The following is a 23818-nucleotide window of genomic DNA, read 5'->3' as shown; positions in this document are numbered from 1 at the left end:
AAAACACTAAAGATTGTCTAAGGATGAAACCAGTAAGGCCACTTCATTATCCCTTCTGTCTTTGAAGATGTCCAGGAGATCTACAGCCTGCTTACTCTGCCTGCATGAAGAGCTTATTCAAACCAAAAATCCCAGGGCCATCTGTAAGGCAAGTTTTTGAGGAGCTAATCTGACCACTGATGAAGGATGCTCTTTTGCTCCACCCTCCTAATTAGCAGGAACAAGGCAAAACATAATGTAAGAAACCCCTGAAACACACCTTATTGGACCCATCACTAATTTCATCCTCAGTAAGACCTCAACAGCTCAGGAGAAATAGGTTGCCAAGACAGACATCTAAACAGCAAATGCAGCATCCAGGCCATCCTCTTAGTAGGAGACATGATAGAGAAAAGGTTAATACATGGCTATTTTTTTTCCTTTTTTCTTTTGCATTTAATTCGAGAAGAGGGTATAATTCCATGAAAACAAACAGCAGTACATTTGAAACTGAAGGCAGGGAACATTTTATTCCAGTGGGAAGAGCTGGTAGGGGAACCTCACTTTGCAGGGCCACGGCATCACCACTGTTAAAGAAAGGATTGGACATTTTTAAGGAACAGAACATTCACAACTACAGAGTGACTGCAAAAACGTGTTGCAAGAACTGTAACTTAAGGAGTAAAAAGATAATGGGCCTTTGGACAGCAGCTCCTGTAGAGGCAGAATCCCTAAGACCTAGCAAAATGGTAATTTAACAGAAGAAATGCTAATGCTCAGCTTCACCTCTGTGCCACTAACATGCCTTGTGGGGCCTTTGAAGTAAACAAAAGACTATCAGAAGGGCTGTGAAGCAATGTGCTTTGTTTCAGGTCAACCTCAGGTAAGTCTGAAGCAAGGCAGAAGCTCCAGGGGCATTTTGTGCTTCCAGAGGGAGGAAACACACATCCTGGAGAACTGATGGGTGCAATATATTCTGCTGACACCAGCTTTGTAAGATGTTACACTGAGTTTAAAACTACAGCCCAACTGCCTAAATGAAGTTAAAAGGGAGGGAAAATCCAGCACTTAGTCTTTCTTTACATCATAGCAGTGCATTCAGAATTATGCTGAAGACATCACTCTAATGAGGCTGAACAGCTAAAAGCCAGACAGTTGTAGTAGCAGTAAGAGAGCCCTGGGGACTTGCTTTGAAATTTCAGAGGGACTGGGAGATACCCACAGGGTTTCCATCAATGCCCCACTCACCACCCTATGAAAGCAGGATGCGATGTGTGCGCACCCCAAGCCGGCAGGACTCAGGGCCCAGCTGTTGGAAGGCTCTGATGCTTTGGGGACGAGAGAGAGGTGAGGATGAGAGGTGTGTTCTCCGAATCCAACCCTACCAGCTCTCCTGTTTCTAAAGAATGGAGAGCCCACAGCCTGAAAGCACTGGTGCTCCTCTTCGGCTGGCCACGGCCACTAGAGGCCACCTGCCCCTTACTCTGTGCCACCTCTGGAGGAAGGTGGGATGGACACCTGCTGGGATCCTGCCAAGCGTTTCTATCACCCTCAACAGATGGAGTTCAGAGAAGAGCAAAATTTTGCCAGTGGGCCAGAGGGATTGATTTATAAGGAAAGGTTAGGAGCTAATTTTGTCTAGCACAATATGGGATGACTAAGATGGGGAGGGGACAAACCAGCAATCTGGAAAGATCTCAAGGGTGTAAAACACGACTAAAGATTATTTTGTTTTTCAGACAGCCCTTCATAAAGAGACTTAAGAATGGGTTAAAATTTAAAATAGAAACTTAAAAGGATTATCAGGGAGAATTCTGCTAATAAGCACCATGCTGAAGTGCCCAGCCTGCTGGCATCACTGCCTGGGTTGCCATAAGAAGAGCACAAGACAAAATGGGAAACTAAAAAAACAAACACCACTAAAAGAAAAGCAAATGACTGATACCTTGATCCTACTGTATCTCCTGGTTATGGGGAGTACATGATTCAGCATTCCCACTAGAAGTAATTTTCAGTAATAGAAACGTCATGCCAGCAGGCCAGATTCGAAGGGAGGCCAGAAAAATCCACAGCCTGCCAACCTGTGTGCACTCCCACATCCTCGCTCTCTCCACAAGCACATCAGTAAGCAGAACCGGCTCATATAAATCACCACACCTTGTACTGACCATCTAGGCTTAACAGATTCTGAAGGAAAGTAAGCAGGCATGTCCCTGCAATGCTGGCAGCTACAGCATCTCGCACATGTTGCTCACAGGGACTCCAGCGGCGCCCCCCCTCATCCCCAAAGGCTGCTTCACAGTGCCAGTGCTTCCCTGTTTTGCTGAGAAAAATGCAATCTGGCACATCTTTGAGGGCTGAGACGAGCAGTTCACACTGTCCCTTTGCAATAGACATGAGTTGGTAACGCTACAGGCAGGCTGCCCCAGCTCCATGGGCAAGGGGCTGCATGGAGACAGCGATCAGGTCCCACATCCATCCTCACAGCTCTTCCTTAATCCCTTGGCCATCCATCGGCTGAGAATAATTTAGCTGTAGAGTGTCTAGACTAGGAGTGGATGTTAAGATAGGGATAAAGCCACAGGGGCAAAGCCGGTTTGAGGATAGGGGAGGAGAAGGGAGTCTGGCTGATAGACGCAGATGGGAAGAACTCACAAAGGAGAAGGATTAGAGGCCTTGGAAGATTTTCCTGGGAAGAAATACTGATGTGCATGTCCATGGAGGAAAGGAGCAGGAGAGGTGCTGCTGCATACATCAAAGCATTTGGATGCTACTGTGACACTCACAGCCTCAAAACGAAACAAAACAGGAGTGGGCTGCGCAGCCCCTACGGCTCCTCTGTCATGGCCGAGGAACAGACACACACACCAGAATGAAAAGGCATCACATAAGACAGCAAACACACAAAGTTTTCCAGCATGAAGGTTTTAACCTGTGGATCTCTCTGCCACATGGCTGTGTTGAAATTTCTACTATTACACAAGCACTTTAGAAGGCTTAAATATTTCAGCGAATCCTGTATTCCACTGAACTACCCTGGATGAACCATCACAGCCATTCACTCCTGAAGCAGCGTCTGTTCTGTGACTGTCCCTCACAACAGGCCCTTCACAGGGTACCAGGCGGGACGGAGCCTGTACGGTCCACAGACACAGAAACGAACACACGGAACAAAATTCACTCCAGAACGAAGTGCCAACACTAGACGGTAACAATAAGCCACCCTTCTACTGGACATACGGACGGCTCTGACAGACACACGTACAGTCGGGGAGGGAAAAGGACACAGAAAGGCGCCGGGGTCACTGCACCACGTCCGTGCCTGCCTCGCAAGCCCGTACGGTGTCGAGCGCGGGACTGCTCCACGCCGCGCCGCATCCAGCCCCGAGCACCGCGCAGCGTGCCATGCATCGTGCCCCGTGCCATGCACCGCCCCGCACCGTGCCGTGCCGTGCCATGCACCATGCTCCGCACCGGCAGCCACCCGCACCGCGCCACGCACCGTGCAGCACCGGAGCGCCCCGCAGACGGGCCGGGGCAAGGCAGCCAGGCGGAGCTGCTGCAGCCGAGGCAGCGCAGGGACAACCCACCCCCCTTCTCCTCCCGTACCTCGCACCGCCGGAGCAGGAGAGCCGCCCGCCGCCGCTGCCGCCGCGCCCCGGCCCCGCCGCCGCGCTCCGCCCGGCCCGGGCCGCGCCGCGCTGGCGGCGGGCGGCGCTGCTCCCCGGCCTCCCGCCGGGCCGGCCCGCTCCGCTCCGCGCCGCCCGCCGCCGCTGCCGGGCCGGCGCCGCCTACCCGGGGGGGTGCGGGGGGGGGGGGCGGGGCGGGGGGGGGGCGGGGGCGGGGGGGCGCGGGCCCCGCCGAGCGGGAGGGGGACGCTGGGGCGGGCTCCATGGCAACCGGATGTGAGCGGCGGCCGCTCGCTGGTGCGGCGGAAGGGCGCGCCTCGGCGGTAACGCGGAAGAGCGGCGGAGCGGCGGCGGGACCGGCCGTGCCGGGCCGTGCCGAACCGGGCCGGGGTCGCCTCGGCCTGCCCGCTGCAGATGGCGGCGGCGGAGACGCTGGTGCGCGGCCTGGCGCGGCTGCTGCAGGACTCCGGTGAGTGGCGGCCGCCGCGGGCCTCGCCGGGCCGGGTCGTGTCGGTGCCCCCGGTGCGTGGACACTCACGGCCTGGCCCGTTCTTCCCCTTTCCCGCAGGGGACCTCGTCCTGGACGGCTCCAGCACGCTGACGCTGCTCACCTCCACCCTGCAGCACCTCACGCAGGTCTTCGAGCAGCACCTGGGCTCCCGCAACCAGAACCGGGGCTTCGTGGCGCTGCCCTCGCACCCCGCCGAAACAGCCGCCATCCTCCAGGCGCAGTTCCTCTTCGACGTCCTGCAGAAGACTCACTCTCTGAAGGTTCGTACATACCAGGGCCGGCCCCTGGAGGTGGCAGGCACAGCTTCAGAGCAGCCTCCCCCGGTGCCCATTGCCCCCGCCTGACTTGCAGGCTCCGTGGGTCCGATGGCTCTCACAGGGCTCTTGGCGTGGAGTGGTCGCTCGGCACGATAGTCTGTAGCTGCTTACCTAGGATCAGCCACGCAACTCAGCGGAAAGTTTCTCGGAGTTAAAAACGGGCAGCGGGAGTTTATGATGTTCTGACCTTGGTAAGGTGTTGTCATTGTTGGGCAAGTGGTTATTTCCTGAAGTGCTTGAGCAATTCAGGCAGTATATGGCACCTGAGCACAGCTGAGTGCTCTCGGAGTGATGAGTGATCTGCCCAAGGCAGCAGAGCCGGGGAGCTTGAGCAGAGGGGTCAGATGTTGTGCACACTGAGGCTGCTGCTTACTTCAGCAGTCTGGTGCTTCTGGTTGATCAGTTTCACATCACGGAGTATTTCTAGTAACGTATCCTTATTAATTTTAACAATAAAGGCTGTAGTAAAGAGGCTGTAATAAAGATACAACTAAAGATGAGGGAATTCTTCAGAGAGGTTTTTGAAAGGTGGCATGTGCTACGGTGCTGCACATGATTCTACAGGGCACTGGGACACGCTGGGAGGGTAATAGAGGTGAAAGGAGCCTGAAAGGGGAACAGGCACTAGCAGCTGTTTTGGGTTCCGCAGCGTGGCTCGAAAGGTATTGTGGCTGAGCACTAAAATCTGAGACGTCTTTAAAAACGTGTTTTCCCCGTGAGAGCGGAGCAGTATCAGAGTGTTGTTGGGAGGATTTTGTAACAGTGTAGTGGGTGGGGAGACGGGAGTGGGGCCCAGAATCTGTGGAGAAATATGGGTCTCCTGGCAGGGGGAGGCAGGGAAGGATGCTGCAGTCAGGAGGATGTTGTGGTAAGTGCTCCTGCTCTCCTGTGCTGTCCTGTGCTCTCCCTGCAGCAAGCCCGTAAAGAAGGGGAAGCTGCCCATTGATGTCTGGTAACTGGTTTACTTGGAGAATCTAATCATTTATATCAGTCTGACAGATTTTTAAAACAGTGGAGGGAGAGGAGGTGATCAAGACACACAGCAAGAACGACATCTGAAATAAATTTTGCTAGAATTGATCATTAGAGCTTGCCAGTGCAAGCTCCCCTTACAAATGCTCTTGTTCAACATGCAGCATTAGAGCTGGCAGGCAGTGGGCACTGATTCATTCCTGGCAGGGTTGTAGCTGTGGAAGCAGTAATGGTGATGAGGTCTTGGGATATCTGCTCTGCACCTGATGAGTCACTTCTGTGTGAATGTATATGTAACTGACAGAGACAGTCTTTCTGCTTGTACTTTGCTGTCTACAGTGGAAGTGGTAACTACTCCACTACTCACTTTCAATAACAGCCAGAAATACTGGTTATGCACTGTCCGTAGAAAGCATGAGAAGGTGGTTTTAATAAGCTGCTTTATAGTACATGAACACAGCCTAACAGTCCTGTGCTGAAAGGGCCTGTGGCTGTACTACAGAATACAAAGAAGAGGTTTGCAGACACCTCAGTCTAACACTAACAGCGCCTTGGAGGCCAACTCTGTTTTCCATTGCATCTGCTTGTGATTTGCCTCTTGTGGTTAAATGCACATACACACCTCCCCACCAGCATGCTAGTTCCACTCAGTTGCTTGATAAACATACCTCCAGCAGTTAGTTTTGTCTTTAGGAGATTTGCTGGTTGTGGCTGATGAGGAATCCAGCTGCCAGACCTCCCAGTGGCACTGGAAGTGATGAAGCCATGTGGGCAGGGGAGGTGAAGAGGAGCTCCATAGGCTGGTAAAGCAGACTTATTAACATGCTATTCTCTGTGACCTCTGTTGTACTATGGATCTGGGGAGACAATGGCACTAACAGCACTGGGAGAAAGCTTCTAAGGATCACTCGAGCTGGAGGGACAGCCTGTTCAAGGTGCTGCAGTTGGTGCATCAGGAAGGTGGTAGTGCAGCACAAACCAAACTTGACATGAGATTTCTTTTCTTATTTCTCTAGCTTGTTCATGTTCCAAACTGTGTCTTACAATCTGCTGTGAAGATCTTCCCTTTCAAGTCACTCCGGCATCTGGAAGTAAGTATGGATGACAAGAGTGGTTTTGAGTCTTGCTGTTTGGGTTTTCTTGACTAATTTTGTGGTTGCAGAATGCCTCTACTCCTAAAAACTGAGTAGGCTTTTGTGGCTTCCCTAGAAGGCTAAGACTAGACTCCTGCAACATTTGCTTAGGGTAAAACTTGGATCTGCTCCTCCACTGTAATATTTTGATGTATGTTGTTCTTACTTTCTCATCACTGCTGCAGTTGAGGTCTGTCCCTGCACACTGCCTCCGGGGACTGCGATTTGTCTATTCTCAGCTGGAATCTCTAACCTGTTGCAAATGTATCAGTACACTGGAGGTGAGTGCTACACAGCTCATGGGGTAAATTGCAAGAGAAAGGCTGTCTTGATCCTACAGCGCTTCACACAGGGAAGATGTAGGAGACGGTGCTAGCCCTTTTATTCATTCATGTTGTGTATGGCTTCATCTCCCTTCCCTGTTCTGGGGTCCTACTCCTGTCTTAAGCAGTGTTGAAGGATTCCCTGCTTGCAAGCACATGTGCTCTGTAGTCTTCTCTTTAGTTTCTTGAGAATTTCTGGCTCTAGACAATACCTGTATCAGCTGGATCTGACAACTCTGTGTATCTGGCTGTTTCCACATTCATAGCCTGCAGCTGGTCAAGATTTATTTCATTGTACCTCAGCAACCTTTTTAGAGCTTATTGTCAGAAGAAATGCTGTACCCCAGTGTCTTACCTGCACTGCTGCCCAGTACATTTCTGAGACATGAAGGCAAGCGCCAGCCATGGAGAACTGAGTAGCATGGGCTGTGCTGGCCATGGGCCTCTGGGCTTCTCTCTGGGGCATAGAAGCAGACACCTGCTGGAGAGCAGGGGCTGATAGTAGGGAGTACTTTGAGAGCTTTTTTTATCTGTCAGGATACAAGTGTGTATCTTGCTTTTGTTTGAGAGAGGTCTGAAAATTATTTTGTTAGCATGAATCTTTGTGCTCAGTGTTTTGAGCACAACAAATCTAACAGTTTAGGTTAACTATTGCCACTTCAGTGGAGGAAACAAAAGCATCTCCCCTTCTTTCCAAATATCTGGCCGTGGGATTCCCACCACCTCCAAATACTTGAATTAGGGACATAAAAGTCACTGCCTCTCTAACCAAAACAAGGTCCGTAAAGCACAGTATGTTAGCCACCTTGTTGACTGTTCTCCTGTATTCATCTGCTTTTACTATAACAGCTAGTACTCACCAAGGAATGGCTCCTCTCTTCTTCCTAGGAAATAATTTCAGCATGTGGTGGAGATCTCAGCTGTGCTCTCCCATGGTTGGAACTGCAGACTGTGAACTTCAGCTATAACTCAATCACTGCCTTGGATGACTCACTGGTGAGTGGGGCATCCTTCCTGCATGGCTGAGGAGAAGAGAGGAGATGATCACAACTAAGAGCCAGGCCCTCTGTTACTGATGCTGCTCGGTCTGGGTGGGAGGAAGTGGGCAGTGTTAATTCTGCAGTCCTCTCCCAGCAGGAGAGGCTTTTCATCCTGTAATATAGACAGTTGTAGGATCTGATCTAGTATCTTTTTGTCCCTCAGCAATTACTGAATGCTCTGAGAGTCTTGGATTTGAGTCATAACAAGATCCAGGATTGTGAGCACTATTTAACGGTGAGTATTTTGGGCTGACCAGCAGAGTTTCCTCCTGCACACAGGATACTGCTAAAAATCTGTAACTACTGACATCATGTTCCTACTAGGTGAGGTGTAATAAAAGAAATCACAGATGCAGTGTGGCTTAGAGCTAGTGCTTGCAGCCTGAAAGCAGTTGTCCTGTATCTGCAGTCTGAGTGCCCCTGAGGCAGCGAAGGCAGTGTTCCTCACCTCTAAGACAATGTTAGCTCTTGTTGTCACTAGGCAGTCCAGCATGGCCGAGTGCTAAATGCACCGATACACAGAGGGTACTCTGTGTGTACAGCCCCTCACAGGTTGGGCACTTCACTCTGGCCAAGACTTTGCTGTAATCTGTGCAGCAGGTGAGAATTATGTAGCCAGGCATGGGGCTGTAGAAGCTTGCTGTTCAGTTTGTTCAAACTCTCAGTAGCATTTACTTCCTGCTCTCAGAAACCTGTCAATTACTCTAGAAAAGGGGTAATCCATCATAATGGCATGTGGGTTCTGGGGAATGGCAATGAAATTCATGTTTTGCTGGGCTAGATCTGCTTCTTGGAAGCAAAGCTATGAACAGCTTTTCATGGAGTTGGTGGGGCTCACAAGGTATCATTCCCCATCATCTTTACAAAGGTAAGAAAGGGCTTCTTTTGGTAGTTCACTCCTTTTGCTGAGACAGGATGTCTAATCCTTTCCTGTGCTCCATCGAAGTTGACAAGGAAATAGAAAGGTGCTCCTGTAAAGCAGTTAGATGATGCTGAGCACCCCTAAGCAAACCTAAACAAACAAATGTGAACATCAAACTCTTCCTGCAGAAACAGTCTCAAGAAACTCACTTGTTGGTTGACCTTGTTGGGATAAAGAAAATGGTAGAAGCTAGTGTCCTGTCTTGAGTTCAGGGCTGGCTTCAAGATGAGGTCCCAACTGATCCAGTGCTGCTCCTCTCTCTGAACAGACCCTTACAGAGCTAGAATACCTCAATCTGGCATACAACTTCCTGTCCAAGGTGCCAAGCCTTGGAATCTTCAGCCGATCCAAGCTGGTGACTCTGATCCTGCGCAACAATGAGCTCGACAGCATTAATGGTGAGCCCACAAGGGAGAAGCATTTCTGAGTTTGAAACCTTCCTGTTGTCCTTGAGAATGAACAGAGCTTGAAATCTTGGGCACAACTATTTTTACTAGGGTTCAGTTTTGGGGGAGGTTCCTAAGTTGTGTGTTCTAGCATGCTGATGGCTTCTTGCTTTGTTCACAGGGGTGGAACAGCTTGTGAATCTGCAGCACCTGGATTTGGCCTATAACCTGCTCCTGGAACATGCCCAGCTGGCACCATTGTCCACTCTGCACTATTTAAAAAAAGTAAACATAAAGCCTGGTGGGTTGCTAGATTAGGGATTTCATGGTCAGGGTGTGCAAGATGGAGATTTTGTGATAACCAGAGAGTTTTGAAAGATAAGTTAAACTCTTGAGCATTTAATTTTATTGTAGGAAACTGATGGGGGAGCCTTAGATACACACCTGTGTTTCAGACTTCATTTTTAGTGACTCTTCCTCAAGCTAAAATTTTTCCATATATTCATCCCCACTTCCTTATCCTCTCTGATTTTAACACTGTCAAGTTCAGTAGAGATCCTCCCATAATCCTGTTGTGGATTTGTGTATTCAGAGAAGTCTGAAGGAGCACGGCAGTTACTGTAGTGCTTGTGAAAGAAGATCATAGAATCAGAGCGTGGTTTCAGTTAGTTGGTAGGGACCTTAAAGCTCTAGTTCCAACCCTCTTGCCATGGGCAGGGACACACCTCCCACTAGACCATGTTGCTCAAAGCTGCATCCAATCTGGCCTTAAAGACCTCCAGGGATGGGGCATATACAGCTTCTCTGGGCCTGCAAAGGACTGTTCTTCCAACACTTCTCAGAGTCAGTACTGGAAAAGCTCATAATGATTTAGGTCATGAGTAGGAGGTACTTTGATCTCCTTCTCTATTTGCTGAACTAATTTCAGGAAGCTTTGTAAAAGCCCAGTCTTCTCCTGGCTTGATAACTGTTTCACTGCAAGGGGATATTTCTTGAAGCAGAGAGAAGGACTGGAGCCTGCGGGCAGTATAGACTGGGGTAGAGAATATTGCTTCTAGTAACAACTTGTCTGTTTCCCTCACCCAGCTGCATTTGGAGGGAAATCCAATATGGTTCCATCAAAATCACCGGTCTGCAGCCCTTGTCCATGTCTCTCCCAGGGCAGCCTTCTCCAATGTGAGTAATAGCCACCTGCCTTCTGCCACGGCTGTTGAAGGCATAGGGTGTTCTAACACTCAGGGGAAAATGAGAGATAAGCAACTTGCAGATTTATTCCAGCTGTGTAACAGTGGTGATTGTTTGATTGTTTTGTGGTTGTTTTTTTTTTTGTTTGTTTTTTTGTTTTTTTTTTTACCTGTGGTAGAGTAGTTTAACCTTAATTTTTTATGTGATGTGCTGGCCAGCACAGAGCTTGAATACTGGTCTCAGGTTTGCAACACCTCAGATCTTAATATGTCTTCACTGTCTACTTCAGTTTTGCTCACTGATGGAACTTTACTGTGTTCCTGCTAGATAGTGATGAGGTATCTGGACTGTGCAAAGAAGGAGCTCACTGTCTTGGCCCACCTTACCTAAGTATGTATTACTTTCGCAAGCCCTGGCCACTTCTTTGGCGTGTCTCCTTCACTCTGCTCTCAGACAGGTGTCATCACTGTTCCCGTACACTCCAGTGCTTAGGTCAGTTCTTGGTAATCTGATTTCAAATAAAGCAGCCAGCAAAGCTGGTGTTCTGGTAATTTAGCAAACTAAACTTACTTGCAAAGGGTCAAAGGTGTTCCAGAGTTGGTCTGCCCTTCATATTAGTGGCAAATGGCTGGATTCATTGTCTTCAAACTGCTTCTTGGAAAAAGCTTTGACTGTGCTCAAGTTACTGGAAGCTGTGTGGAATCAGGCTAGAAGTAGATACAGGCTTTGAGGTGAAAGTGAGTACCCTTCAAAACAATTTGAGTTGTTGTAGAATAATCTATTGTACCTCTTCCGCAAACTGTCTTGGATACATTTCTGGAAGTTATAAAGTCTGTAAACAGGAAAACCACAAGGTCCCTTCTGGACTTATATGCTATTAGGTCAGGTAGCTACAACTAAAGGAGTGTGGATAGGCAGGAACAGGGTTGTTTCTTTGCAGTTTTTTTGCCAGGGATCCCAACCCTAGGGGAATAGGAGTCAGCAGAAGTTGTCCTGAGTATGTGCCAGCCAAATGGAATCTGACTGCAAATGGGTCTCTAATTACAGTTCTTCTTGGATGGGGAGCCACTCTCTTCCTCAGACCTAATGGTAAGTATAATTGTTAAAAACTCATCTTACTGGCTTTGGGACTGGGAACTCTAACAGGTTTTTGCATTGTCATGTGTCCTCTTAAATCTTTATGGGCTACCTTGACTTTGATACAGATCATTTTGTCTCAGTTTATGCTGATTCCTAATAATTATTGGAACTGGCTGGTGCAATTTTTTCTGGCTTATGTAGCCTTGCAGGACTTGGATCCTTGCCTGTTTCCTCTTCAGGTACTGTATGGTACTTGACACTAGAACTACATGTCAGCAACATAGTTATCAGTTTCCCATCTACTATTTTTAAGAAAGGCAGAGATTGAGTTAAATCAGTGTGGTTGGGCTAAACAATCCAATCAACCAGGCAGGATCTGTTCTCAGTGCTTTGACTGAGATGGTGAAAGCTGGGGGTGAGGAGCAGGAAAGCTGTCAGCCTGAGTTGTGGCTTGGTTACCTTGTCTGCCCTTTGTACTCAGCTGGCAGTACTCTCTTCTTCTTGCTTTAGCACCTTCCAAGGCTTGTGCAAAGTGTGTCCCAGTCCATCCACACTTCTACCTCAGAGAAGACTGCACTGGACCGCAGCGCACTGGAGAGCTCCTGTGCTGCAGACTTCAGCGACAGTCAGTCACCATCAGAGAATGTGGCCATCAGGGTGCCTCGGAAGAAAAGCAAGGTCTGGGACTGACAAAGCTGCTTAGCCATGTAGCTGGCATGTTGGGCAAAGGCGATGCCTTGTCATGAAAGCCTCCTGCAGTGAGATGTGGTCTGGTACTGACTGCGTGGTTAGTGAGCCTCTGCACTGCTGTGTGTTAGGAAGGGGCTTTAATATCAGTCTTCATATACCCTGACAAGTGTTTGATGGTGTGTCTCTACACTACAACAGCTGTAAGCCCTTCAGCTTGGCAGAGCCCCTCATCAGGTGCTGTTTTCATTATTCAAGTTCCTCACAACTACTTTTATCCTGTTTTTTTCCAGGGAAAAGTTAAGGTGCGCAGAGCGAGCATTTCGGAGCCAAGTGACACAGAACACGAGCCCCAGGCATTACCCCTCTCTGCTGGTGAGGCTTCTCGTCTTCCTTAATAACATAGCAGCTAAACTGCCCACAGTAAGAGGAGTGCTCTGGCCTGGTGGCTACTTTCATACTTCCCAAGTTTTCTTTCTGCAGGTTTGGTTCTAGAGCATCAGAAGGAGATGAAGCGCTTGGCCAGCTTCAGAGATCGCTTTGGTGCTGACTGGCTGCAGTACAAGAGACACCTGGAGGAGCATGACCAAGTACCCGTCATGTCCCACAGCCGTTCTGCAGATGAGATCACAGGCAGACCTGCTGTGGTGGACTTGCAGAGCGAGAGCTCTGACCCAGAGCAAGAAAAGCCCCAAGTTTCCCAGGAAGGATCCTCTCCTCCTTTGGATGACACTGCAAAGGAGGAAGAGCCTGAAGTACAACTGGAGGAGCCTATGGAAGGAGAGCAGAGAGAAGAAGAGGAGGCAGATGAGCTAATGCTTGGAGAGGAGGAAGAGAAGGCAGAAGGTAAACAGGTCCTTTTACTGCTGTGTTTAAGGGCTTGGATGATAACAAAATAGGTTAATCAAAAGTGAATTGTCTCTGAAGCTGTATCATGATGCCCAGTGTTCTGGGAATGCTAAGGATCTGGGTCCAGCAGGACTGAAGACCTGCTGCATGTACTGACCTATATTGTGTCTTGTTTGGCAGTGGACCTGTGCCAGCCAGTGCTGGTGAGCCAAATAGAAGGTGAAGGGGACCCAGAGCCAGACTGGATCTTCCTGCGAGTCACAGCTAAGCATGTGATTGAGGTGGAATTGAAGGCTGCCAGAGTCCTCCACAGGCTGGAGCTGAAATGCCTGAAGAATGTAGAGACTTCTGAGTTGACCTGGAAGAGGATGGTGAGTTACAGTTCTCTGTGAGCCTTTGTCATCTTACTCCCTGTGTATGGCAGCATCCTGGATTTGGGCTCCCATCAAGAATCCTGCAGGTCTTTTCCTAGCTCCTGCAAAGCCTGATTGAGCATCTCTTCAACCCAATGTATGTGTATCTAATGGCATCTGTATGGCTTAGACTACCTGCAATAACATAGCAGAAACCAGCATCAAATCTATTCCAAAGCTAGAATTTAAAGTCCATGGCTGGACTTGTTCCAGTGTGGAGGAATGAGCGACTTCTTAAGAGGAACTTAAATGAAATGGAGATCTCCTTCCCATCCATTCTTCACTGGGATATCACCCTGGCCTTGGAGGACTGTGGATTGTATTGCTTCTAGAGCAGCACAGAGCCTAGTGTGGTGTTTAAAGAGCTCCTGGCAGCTCAGTGAGCAGTTTGCTATCTGCTCTAGGTGCACACTTTAGCATTAGCAGCCCTATTTGGCTTTTGTGGTTCTTTAGAAAGGGAGTTTGGAAATCTCTTTTTCCTTGTGGTAGGATTTTAACACTCAGTCTGTATATGGACATGTTCACAGGTTTCTCTAATTCTGTTTTCTGTAAAAGCTCCAACTAATTTTTAAACCCTGCCCTTGTGCCTTTTTGAATGTTTGTGGCTTGATATTCTTCTGAAATACCTTCTTGAAAAGGTGTTTTGTTTGAAATGCTTTGTTTCAGGCCTTGAAAGTTACTGTTCTAAGATTCAAATGCTCATGCAATTTTTCAAGTAGTCAATGCAAGTGTAGTCAGCACTTATTAGGTTTATATTAGTTTATTTATTTGTGCCCATTTTACCAGACTCCCAAATACTATCAGCTGTGGAGAGATGCTTAGAACACACTAAATTAAATGCTTGTAGGGCCATATTTCAGCTGTTTGCAAGCAAATGTAGTATGTAAAAGCTTCTCCCTCATCCTAGAACATTTGTTTTCTGTCTCCTGCAGGACCTGGAGCGAGTTTTCCCTGTCCTCACGTTGCACTTCAGCTACATTCGCAAGGACCGGCAGAAGCGCAAATACGTGGTGCTTGATGACTGCCCAGAGCAGTGTCTGCAGGTGGGGGAGGCTTGGGGATGGGCAGTGTTACTGCAAAACACTGAATTCTTCCAGCCAGCATAGGGCTGTTTGCTCTCTAAGCACATGAGCACCTGCTGCCAATGTCTGGCTTGTTGGCATTTCTTCTTCTGCACAGATGACCTGTGGAGGGTCCTGCGAGCATGGCCATGGGCAGTGGAGCTCCTGTAGCATAAACAGTGCTCTCAAGGAGAGACCCTTGCAGTTTTCTCCCTCTTGGGGCAACAAGTTTGTAGACAATCTAGTGATCGTTACTTGTGCATGTGCAATGTAATGTTTCATGGGTTCTGAGTGATGCGCTGGCCTGTGCTTGGTCCTCTGGACAGTGAATGTCAGTGCTATGTCCACTCTGCTGCTGTAGGGACTCTGGTCTGTAATTCAATCATTTCTCTCAAGATACCATTTAAGTACATTTAAACAAGTTGTTAGAGACAAAACACAAATAGATGGGACATTTGAGATCAGAGTTCCAGAGGGAGCCTGTCAGTATGTAGCTATCAGGCACAGACTTGCAAAAACAGGTTGTCTTGGTCTTCTGCAGTGAAGCTCCATGCCCTTGGCAAGTCTTGCACAGCTGGAAAATGTTCTTGCACCCCTTAAACTCTGAAATGCTGTAGTGAGGCATGTGAAAAGACTTGCTGGTGTCAGAAGCTTGATTTTATTAGGACAATCATAGCTACCTGAAAGCATCCTTTTCCCTGTGCTGCTATTTTTAGTGTATCCTTGAAGTGCTGTCCCCAGCTGTTGAGGAGAATCGGCGAAATCAGGACCAAGAGAAGGGATCCGTGAAGCTCCAGTGCCTGAAATGCAAGCAGGAGTTTTCACAGTCCCTGGTCCCCTGGCATCAAGGTTCTTATCCTTCAGAGCTTGGAGACACCAAAATCCTGGAGACTCTAGTTGCCTCAGATCAAGGTAGGCTGTAGTGCCCAGGAGAAGGATGTTTGCTAATTAATGCCCAGGCAGACTTCCAGAGTGGCAGCTGTGGTGCAGAGCATGGAATGTATAGGAGATGTGTTGGCTGTACTGGAATCTAAAACTTATTGTGGGATGAATTCTCACTTGGCCTACTTGGACTGGAAAGAGCCTGCCTTGTTTCCTAGCAGGAATAAGCCACTTGTTTAAGGTTAAGGAAACAGCACTCCTGTTCTGAGTGGCCTGGGGGAACACAGAGGTGCTGGAAAGTGAAGTCTGGGAGAGGACTTAAAGGTCGTGTAGTCAGTTCTGCCACAGAGACTTTACTTGTTCTAAGAGCTTTTGCTAAGGGAAGCTTCCAGGGAATCTGCACCAATATTTCAGGTAAAACTTTGCCTGTTAGACATGAGAAAAACAATCAGAACTCTAATCTGTCTCCCCATCTGTGATCTTAAGCCCATTCTTGCTGCCACTTTGGAGGAGCAATTTATTCCTTTTCTTTGTACTTGTGGGCCATTGTTCTCCCCTGGCAACTTTTCCTAGTTTCTGTCCTCGAGACTAAATAAACTCAACTCTAGATAATTTACTTGTCAGTCATATCTCATACATTCAATTTCTTGCTAGTCATTGTACTTTTTCCCATTTGTCCACAATTTTCTTTGAATGTTTAAAACTGGATGTAGTATTTCAGCTGAGATGTAGCTAGTCCTGAGCAGGCATCTTCTGATTGCTATGTTTTTCGAAGCCCAGTTTATATTCAAAGTGGGGAGTGCCTTAGCTGAGAAGATGCTGTTTGACAAAGTATCCTGGGATTGAAGTACTGCAGTGAACACAGAAGTCCTGGCTGCAGCACTTTTCTCCACCCCAGGACACTTTCTTCTCCCTGCCATAGTAATGGGAGTCCCATGATCCAGCTGGGAGTCTGTTCTGGTGTGGGTGAGGAGAGCAATAGGAATCAGGATCAGAAGGGTCAGAAGGGATGAGGACAGCTGGGGAAGGGACACAGCCTGCTGGGGATGGAGGTGGCTAAAGAAGATTGGATTGACTGGTCATGAGCTTGGCCTTCAGAGGTTATGTGAGCATATGTGAAGTGTAGGAAAGTCATGAACCATTATACAGTTTCAAATGAAACCACACACTGAGCACCCTAAATCTGAGCAGAATTATTTCATGTGGCACTGATCCAGAATTTCTGGTTGATTTGTGAAGGGAGGTATGTAGGATATGCTTTTGAACAAGTTGCTCAACAAGCTGCTCAAGTCAGTCTAACTATTCTCTACCTTGAAAAGGGTGGGCTCATGATTTGCAGAGGGGGCAGGGGGAAGTAAAATCTTGCTGGGGAGAGCTGTTCTGGCTTTTCTTTATACCTGACAAAATCTTTCACAGGTCCTGCAGCAGCTGGTGAGCCTGTAGCCTGTCCCAGTTGTTCCAGTGACCATGTAGTCATTCTGCCTTCAGAGGAGTGCTCCAGCACACCTCTGCTGCCTGGTGCCGACAGCACGAGTGAGGACCTGTCAGACTCTGTGCTGGAGGGAGGCAGCCAGCCGGAGGGCCCAGAGGAAACATCTGTCCTGGTCAGCGAGAGCGGCAAGTTCTACATTGGTGGGGAGGACAGCTCGGAGATAGACACCAGCAACAGCACCAGGACCCCGGAGCTGAGCACTGAGCCTGACACTCAGGCTCAAGGCACTCTTCATCCCACCTCCCGTGGAGCAGATGGCAGCTGTGGGAAGGAGCAGGGCGTGAAGAGCCAGTGCTTGTCCCTCAGCCACACAGACACCAACGGGGGCAGCCTGATGGGAAGCTGCCGTTACAGTCTTTCCCGGGGACCCACTCCTTCCCCGCTCTCTTTGAACTCTGAGTCTGAGGAAACATGGAATCTCAGTCCTCGTGAGTATCAGGAAGCTATGCAGGGTTTAGGGGTGTTGACAGCTTGTTGCTGGTTTTATCACTGGTGCTTGCAGGGTACGCTTCCTCCTGTTTAATGGGGAAGGGGGACATCAAGTATGAGCAGCCATAAACGTATGGTTTTTATGAGCAGAGATTTTCATTCCTCTCTCTGTTAAATCCTCATGCCTGAAGGTAGGAAAAGTGAGTCAGCTCCTAATACCTATTATTGCTTAGGCTCTGAGTAATAGGGTTTTGTTCTGGAAGCTGCATTGCTCAGTTATGGACACACTGGGTTCCTGTGGCATCCATGAGCTGCCAGCTGGAGCATTTCCTTTGGAGAGCAGTATGCACAATTTCTCTGTATTTATTCTTTGGCTTAAGTGCAGTGTGAGGCTGGTGTGCTAGTAGGAGGCTCTGGTTTGTGGATCTACAGTTGCTTGTGCTTTCCTAACTTTTTTTGTGAGCTTCAGATGACAAAACCTGTCCAAGAGACTAGACTACATTCTGGCTGTGTGAGGGCTGTCATGTGAGACAGGAGGCCCACAAATTATTTTTCTGAAGGACCCTGGATTTCTGATGTAGCAGACTGCCTTTGCTTGGGTATCAGCTTGTGATTTACAGAATAACAAGTTGGAAAGGAGCTGTGGAGGTTATCTTCTCTAGCTCTGAAAGTGACTCTACAGCAGCTGAGTGTAGTTCTGATTTACACACTTATTGGTTTCTTAATCTATAGAGGTCTCTCCCAGTCCTTCAAGACTGCTGTGCCTCAGAAGAGGAGTCAGTGTAGAATCACAGCTTTAAGGTTGCTATGTTCAGTCTCATACAGTTGAAGTATGAGAAATAAAGCAGTCTATTTTTTGGGGTCAAATTGCAAGGTCCCAGTTTAAAACTGAGCCTGTGGAAAGTTCCTGCTGAGGAAAGGTTGATTAGTGTTTCTGGTGGAGAATAGGCTCTGCTGGGAAATGTGAACTCTTGGCTGGTACTGTGGCTGTTGTAGAAATGATTTGGTTATACAATTTCATGACAAACCTAATTATACTCTTTAGTAGTTTTATTGGTGTCTTCCTCAGGCCCCTTTAACATTGCCACGATCAAAGTCAGAGTTAAAAAGTCGACCTGAGCTGACACCAATTGAAATGAGAAATGTCTTTCTGGCTTTGCGATAAAGAATTGCCCTTCTGCCAAATCCAGCAGCAAAGCAGTGTCCTTCTGTGACTGAACAGGCAAGCATAGTTTGAAGCTGGCTTAGACCAAAGCTTTGTAAATCTGAAAAAAAGCAAGTGTTGGAGCAATTAAGTCCTCTTTTATCTCCACATGGAGACCTGTGGCCTGTAAAGCCCTGTGTTTGGCCCTTCGTCTTGAGGAGAGACTTGATGGAAGCAGGTGTGCAGAGGGAGTGACACTGCTGCCCTGGTGCCTGTCTGCATGCTTGGGCAGCCCCTGGTCGGTGGGCAGAGTGTCATTGCTGCCCTTTGCTCTCCTCAGCTGTAAACAGCGTATTGAATGCGAGGGACTTCCGCTCAGTGGATCATCGCCTGAAGCTGTACCTGGACATGGAAGTTTTTGAGGAGAATGATGAGGAGTTTCAGTGCTTCCTCAAGGTGAGCTCCCACAGCACCACTCCTACAACTCTTTGGGTGTCCCTCTGGCCGCCCTGCGAGTTCTGCACTGAGGTGGCATTTCGTGTGGGGTGTGAAGTGAGCTGAAGTGTCTTTGAGTCTGGCCTTTCCATGGATGAGCTGTCAAGGGGCAGGCCAAGGCTGTGACCCACCCTTTGTGTGCTCTAGGTGGTCGTGGTGAAGTTTGGCCGGCAAGGAGAGTTCCTCTCAATCCTGGTTGCTTCTGATCTCAAGATTTATGTGCTGGAAGTCACTGGAGCTATCAGGTGAGGACCCTGCCACAAGTCCATGAGTGCTGGGTAGTGTCAGCCTGTGCTAGCCTTGCTGCCCTTGCACTGAAGGGGTGGTGACATGCACAGGCTGTTCTGGCAAACCCCCTGCTGCAGTCTGACGTGGGAGAGGAGATGGGGCAGCCTGCTGCAGCTGAGGGCTGTGCTCTGTGATTAGGGGACAACCTTCAGACTGGCTGAAGAAGAATGACTCTCACTACCTGTCTGATATTTCTCATCTGGAAGTGGGACTCTGCCACCAGAGCTTGCGAATGGAGTTTGATAACCCAAAAACTTCCTACAATCTGCTGATCCGGAACCAAAGCTGCTGTGACCAGTTCCTGCAGACCCTGACAGGTAACCGTAGAGCTGTAGAGGGGTGTGGGAGAGGATTTGACAGATTTGTTCTTGGGGAACTATCAGCTATTGTTGGATATAGATTGGAAATTACCTTCTTGACAGCTCAGAAAAATATCTGGGAGAGAACCTCACTGGTATCATAACTTGCAACACCTCCCTGAACAGTAGTGTCCTGAACTGTTATGTACTGCCCTTGAGTTTACAATAAAAGACACCTGCCTTCTACCCCTCTTTAGATCTCATGCAAGAGCTGCCTGCTAAGCACAGGAGTAAGGTGAAGGAAATCCCCACTGTGGAAATGAATCCCCAGCACTGGCTATGGTAAGAGCTTGTGAGAGGTTGGGATTTCGGGTAGAAAGGGATGTCTCCTTGTCCAGCAAACCTTGGGAAGCTTGGTGCTGGAAACAGGGTAGCACAGAGGGTGAACAGGCAAAGGGGTGTCGTGGGCTGAGCCAGGCAGGTCTTCTGGAGGAGTCTGAGCAGGGTATAACAGAGAGAAAAAGTAGGAGACATAGGGCAGCCTTCTTGCAAGAAGCATTTGGCTCCTGGCAGCAAGGAGGACCAGGAGAGGGAGGACTTCGCATTATCTGGAAGAGAGGGTCCTTCCCTTCCCCAAGAGGACTGGGAACAGTAGCTAGTTCACAACAAACCTAGATTGGAAACAGAGTGCTTCCTTATCAGCCCACTGTTGTATCTCCTCCAGGCCTCTGCTGGACTCCAAGACCACAGATTCTTCAGCTACAGGTGACACTTGTTTCTTCTACCTGCTGGCCTACCTGATCCAAGGTACAGGAGATCTCAGTAGCCAGATGTCCCACATGTTGTGCTGTCTGCTTACATGCTTATGATTTTGTGTACAGTCTGGGGGAAAAGAGCCATGCCCTTCGTCCAGCAGTGAAATGGCGTGGGGGCATAGGTGAGGGCTCTTTTGTAGTGATGGGTTGTGTAGGATAGCAGCATACTTCTGCACATCCAGCGAATCTCCCAGTTCTTTTCTACATGGAAGTCTAGGCTCTGGGGAGCAGCTGGTCTTGAAAAACAGTTTTGGTGACAGCCTGAGAGATTATCTGAGGGGCTGGATCTGATCTGAGGGAAAGATGAGGAGTCATAATACCAGCTGGTTTGTGTGAGTTGCTGAAAGGCTTCTTCATTTGGGACAACAGAAGTAGGTGTCCAGAACCTGAGATCATAGTACAGGAGGAGCCTGCTGGAGCCCTTCAAGTTCTGTTTCAGACCTTGCTGAGGGACAAATGTGTTAAACTTGGGATTTGAGTCTTCAGTGAACAATTCCAGTGTCATCTCAGCTTGGGACACTGAAAAAAGCAACCTAGCTCTTAATCACATTCTGATTAATTTGTTACAGCTGTTGCACCCCTGGTCACCATTGACCATTGGGGAGGTATGAGAGAGTGAGGATCAGAAGGAATCTGTGGGAAGTTCATTTATTGGTATCCTCAAGCTGAACAAATAGTATATAGGAGGGAGAACTTACAGTGTGTTTTTCTTACTCTACAGTTTTCTCCTCTTTTACTGTATGGTACCCAAATCTGGACACAGTTCCAGCTGAGATCTCATTACCAAGTAGACGGGATTAATTAAACATCCCATTTCTGATAGTCCTACTAATTCCCAAGAGTGAGCTGTGATGAGGAAAGCAAACATTGCTGCATCAGGTTGTGATCCCCTGTGACCTCAGGCAGTTTTGCTAATGTTTCCCTATTACTGTACATCTTATTCCCAAGTTCTAGTGCTTTTAATTTGCATCCACTGAAATAGCTGGATTATATTTACGTTCCCTAAAGTTTATCAAACTACTTTCCTTCCTGTCATACTTAGGACGCATCCCAGCTTGGTATTAAACTTTATGTGTGTGCTCTCTGTTCCATCCATCAAATATCTACAGCCAGACAAATTAAGGCCAAAAAAGGCAGCCTTTGAGCTGCAGCTGCCAAATTTTAACTAAGGAGTAGTTAAATGTTTAAGAGGTCAAAGGACTTGAATGACTTTTCCTGCCTCACTTGAGGTCAGGGGCTGGACAAGCCTTGCTGGGCAGTGGTCTTTCATATACATGCTCCTGCAATGAGCTTGGATAAGCTGGTGAAGCCCAGACACATTTCAGTACCCTGGTCCCCTCTTCAGTCAGGAGGCTGGATAAGGTTGTTCACTGAAGTTACTGCTGCTGTAAAGGATTTCCCTAGGGGAGGAATGGAGAGCAAAGCTGGTTCTGTGGTGACTCAGGCTCTCAGCAAAGCCTTTCTTATTCCTTCATATCCTTTTAGGGGCATCTGCTTTCCCTGTGACCCTGCTGAGTACCCGAAGCATGCTATTTCTGCTGGAGGAGAATCACCAGTGGCAGGTGCAGCCCTCCTTGGATGAAGACCATGAGGCAGAAATGCCTCCTAAGAGCAACATCCATTTGAAGGAGAAGCAGCCAATCACCAGTATTAGCAATATCATAACCTATCGCCTCTGTCCTTGTGACATCAAGCTGATGCTTTACGATGAGGTAACCAGGAGGTGGCCATGGGGTCAAGATGCTGGGGGCTGACTGTGCTCAGATCCTGTTGCTGCAAGAGTGTTTTGGGGCTGTCATCTCCCATCCTAACCTAGGGCCTTGTTCCACAGAGCCAGGGCAGCACAGTGGAAAGTCATGCAAGAGACACTTGACTGCTGGCAGCAGAGAGGGAGGAGGAGGTCACAGAGAAATGAGGAAGAGCTGTGCTGAGGGATGGTGGCTTAGGGCTGATGGGTGCCTGTCAGGCCAGTCTGCTTATTTGCCTCCCTCCCTTTCCTCCCTGCCAGGTACTGAAGCTGGAGAGCACTTGGCACATCCGCACAGAGTGCCCTGAGCTCCTGGAAGAGCTGGTGGAGTGGATCCGTGGGCCCTGGGAGGAGATGTTCTCAATCGAGCTCCGGAAGGCTGTGTATGAGGCACTGGAGTGAGCCTGGTGGCTGGAGCAGGAGGGACTTGGACTCAAGTGCTGCTGTGCCAGCAATGGTGCACAGGTGTCTCCCACTCCCATCTGACCTTGCTGTTCTGTGGCCTCTGATTTTCACTCTACTCTTGGCCCTGGCCCTTTCTGGTGAGTAAGAGGGGAGCACATGATGGTTCAGACTGCACAGTCATTTATTTGCACTGGACTGGCCATGGAGGGAGAAGATGGAGAGTGTTTCTTGGCATAGTGTTTAAGCTACCCAAAGGCAGTCAGGTACCATTTCTGGTAGATGTGTTTGCTGCCTTCTTAGCTGTCTCAGGACAGCTATCATTATATGCTGATTTTTTTTTTTTTCTTCTCCCTCCTTGTCCATGGTTTCCCTAAAGCTACCTGCTTCAAACAGGAGCCTGATTGCACAAGGGGTGAAGCATGTTATACACAACCCCTCAGAGAGCCCTTACCTGTCTGCCCAGTGGGGCATGGCTCAGTCTGCTGCTGTAGTCTTTCACTGTCACTGGGAGGAAGGAGCCTCGAGGTTCTCAGCACAGAAATTGCTCATTGCTTAGGGGTCAGGACCTTTATGGACACCAGCAGGTATAAGTGAGGCTTAGGCTTTTTCTGAGCAGTCCAAAAGTAAGAGTCTATTTTAACATGAGTTTTACTATTTTCTATTGTAATAAAAGCTTATATTTATTGAATTATCATGCTTTCCTTGTTTCATTCTTTTGCAGTGCTGTAATGTCTAAGGGCTTCCGTGCTAGCTTTGCTGCTGCCTCAAGGGTTCCCTAACGTCTCACCAGGTTTAGGCCATTCTCCCCTTCCTGTTAAGGGTGGGCACAAATGGGCTGCTAATCTTCACCACCTTCCTGGCTTCCAAGCAGCAACAAAGGAACAAGGTTTAAACAGAATTAGACTAACACCAGGCACAGGTTGTGGTGTTCTCTTTTGACAGTTGCCCTCAGGTGAGCATCCTGTGGCCTTCCAGCCCCAGTGTGCTGCTTACTGGTAGACAGGCCCTCAGAAGCTTGCCTCTCTCAGGAGCTGTTGTTGGTGTGGCTGTGGAGGTGGGAGTGCCTGCCTCTAGGTTCTTCCCCATATGAGGCTTTACCTTGTCTCAACCTCCCCTGCACAGAGTTAAATGCAGCTCAAAAAATGCTGCTGCCTGGACAGGGCTTTGCTATGTCAGTCTCTGGCCCTGCCCAGTGAAGAGCAAAGATAGATACTGTGTGTGGTGGTTCAATGCAGTTGAAGCTCCCTGTGGGGTTGGGCAGAATTGGACCTGTTACATTGAGGTGCTGATAGGTGGGATCTGATACCTTAAGCAGGGAGCTTTACTGATGGTAGC

The 23818-nt window shown here is 48.6% G+C and overlaps 2 protein-coding genes across 3 annotated transcripts in view; one reads left to right on the top strand and one right to left on the bottom strand.

Moving 5' to 3' along the window:
• SLC4A3 (solute carrier family 4 member 3) overlaps positions 1 to 3659 on the bottom strand; it is a 33765-nt gene extending 30106 nt beyond the window's left edge. The window contains exon 1 of one of the 2 annotated variants that reach the window (XM_005519728.3): positions 3589 to 3659. The gene's annotated coding sequence lies outside the window, so the exon portion shown is untranslated. The remainder of the gene's footprint in view (positions 1 to 3588) is intronic. The other variant, XM_014249542.2, reaches the window with a different exon arrangement.
• A 291-nt stretch (positions 3660 to 3950) lies between these two features.
• On the top strand, positions 3951 to 23171 carry STK11IP (serine/threonine kinase 11 interacting protein). The gene is made up of 24 exons (XM_014249638.2): positions 3951 to 4077; positions 4177 to 4379; positions 6425 to 6499; positions 6727 to 6822; positions 7753 to 7860; positions 8068 to 8139; positions 9095 to 9224; positions 9394 to 9497; positions 10299 to 10388; positions 11445 to 11486; positions 11988 to 12155; positions 12458 to 12539; positions 12648 to 13010; positions 13194 to 13384; positions 14359 to 14469; positions 15204 to 15399; positions 16786 to 17289; positions 18775 to 18890; positions 19077 to 19174; positions 19356 to 19534; positions 19774 to 19858; positions 20241 to 20323; positions 21817 to 22043; positions 22340 to 23171. Exons 1-24 carry the CDS (start codon positions 4023 to 4025, stop codon positions 22478 to 22480), a joined length of 3519 nt encoding a protein of 1172 aa, XP_014105113.2. The 5' UTR covers positions 3951 to 4022; the 3' UTR covers positions 22481 to 23171.
• Positions 23172 to 23818: the final 647 nt, after the last annotated feature.

The sequence above is a fragment of the Pseudopodoces humilis genome, chromosome 8 (genome assembly GCF_049639895.1).
Source record: "Pseudopodoces humilis isolate 2021_Gansu_Grassland_sample_001 chromosome 8, ASM4963989v1, whole genome shotgun sequence".
Taxonomy (NCBI): Eukaryota; Metazoa; Chordata; class Aves; order Passeriformes; family Paridae; genus Pseudopodoces; species Pseudopodoces humilis.
Note: the sequence above shows the minus strand (reverse complement) of the source record. Positions and strands in the feature narration are given on the sequence as shown.

Coding starts and splice junctions, on each gene's coding strand:
- STK11IP (XM_014249638.2), top strand. CDS start 4,023: ATGGCGGCGGCGGAGACGCTGGTGCGCGGCCTGGCGCGGCTGCTGCAG. Junction 9,225..9,393: donor TGAGCTCGACAGCATTAATG/GTGAGCCCACAA, acceptor CTTTGTTCACAG/GGGTGGAACAGCTTGTGAAT. Junction 20,324..21,816: donor GCTGGCCTACCTGATCCAAG/GTACAGGAGATC, acceptor ATATCCTTTTAG/GGGCATCTGCTTTCCCTGTG.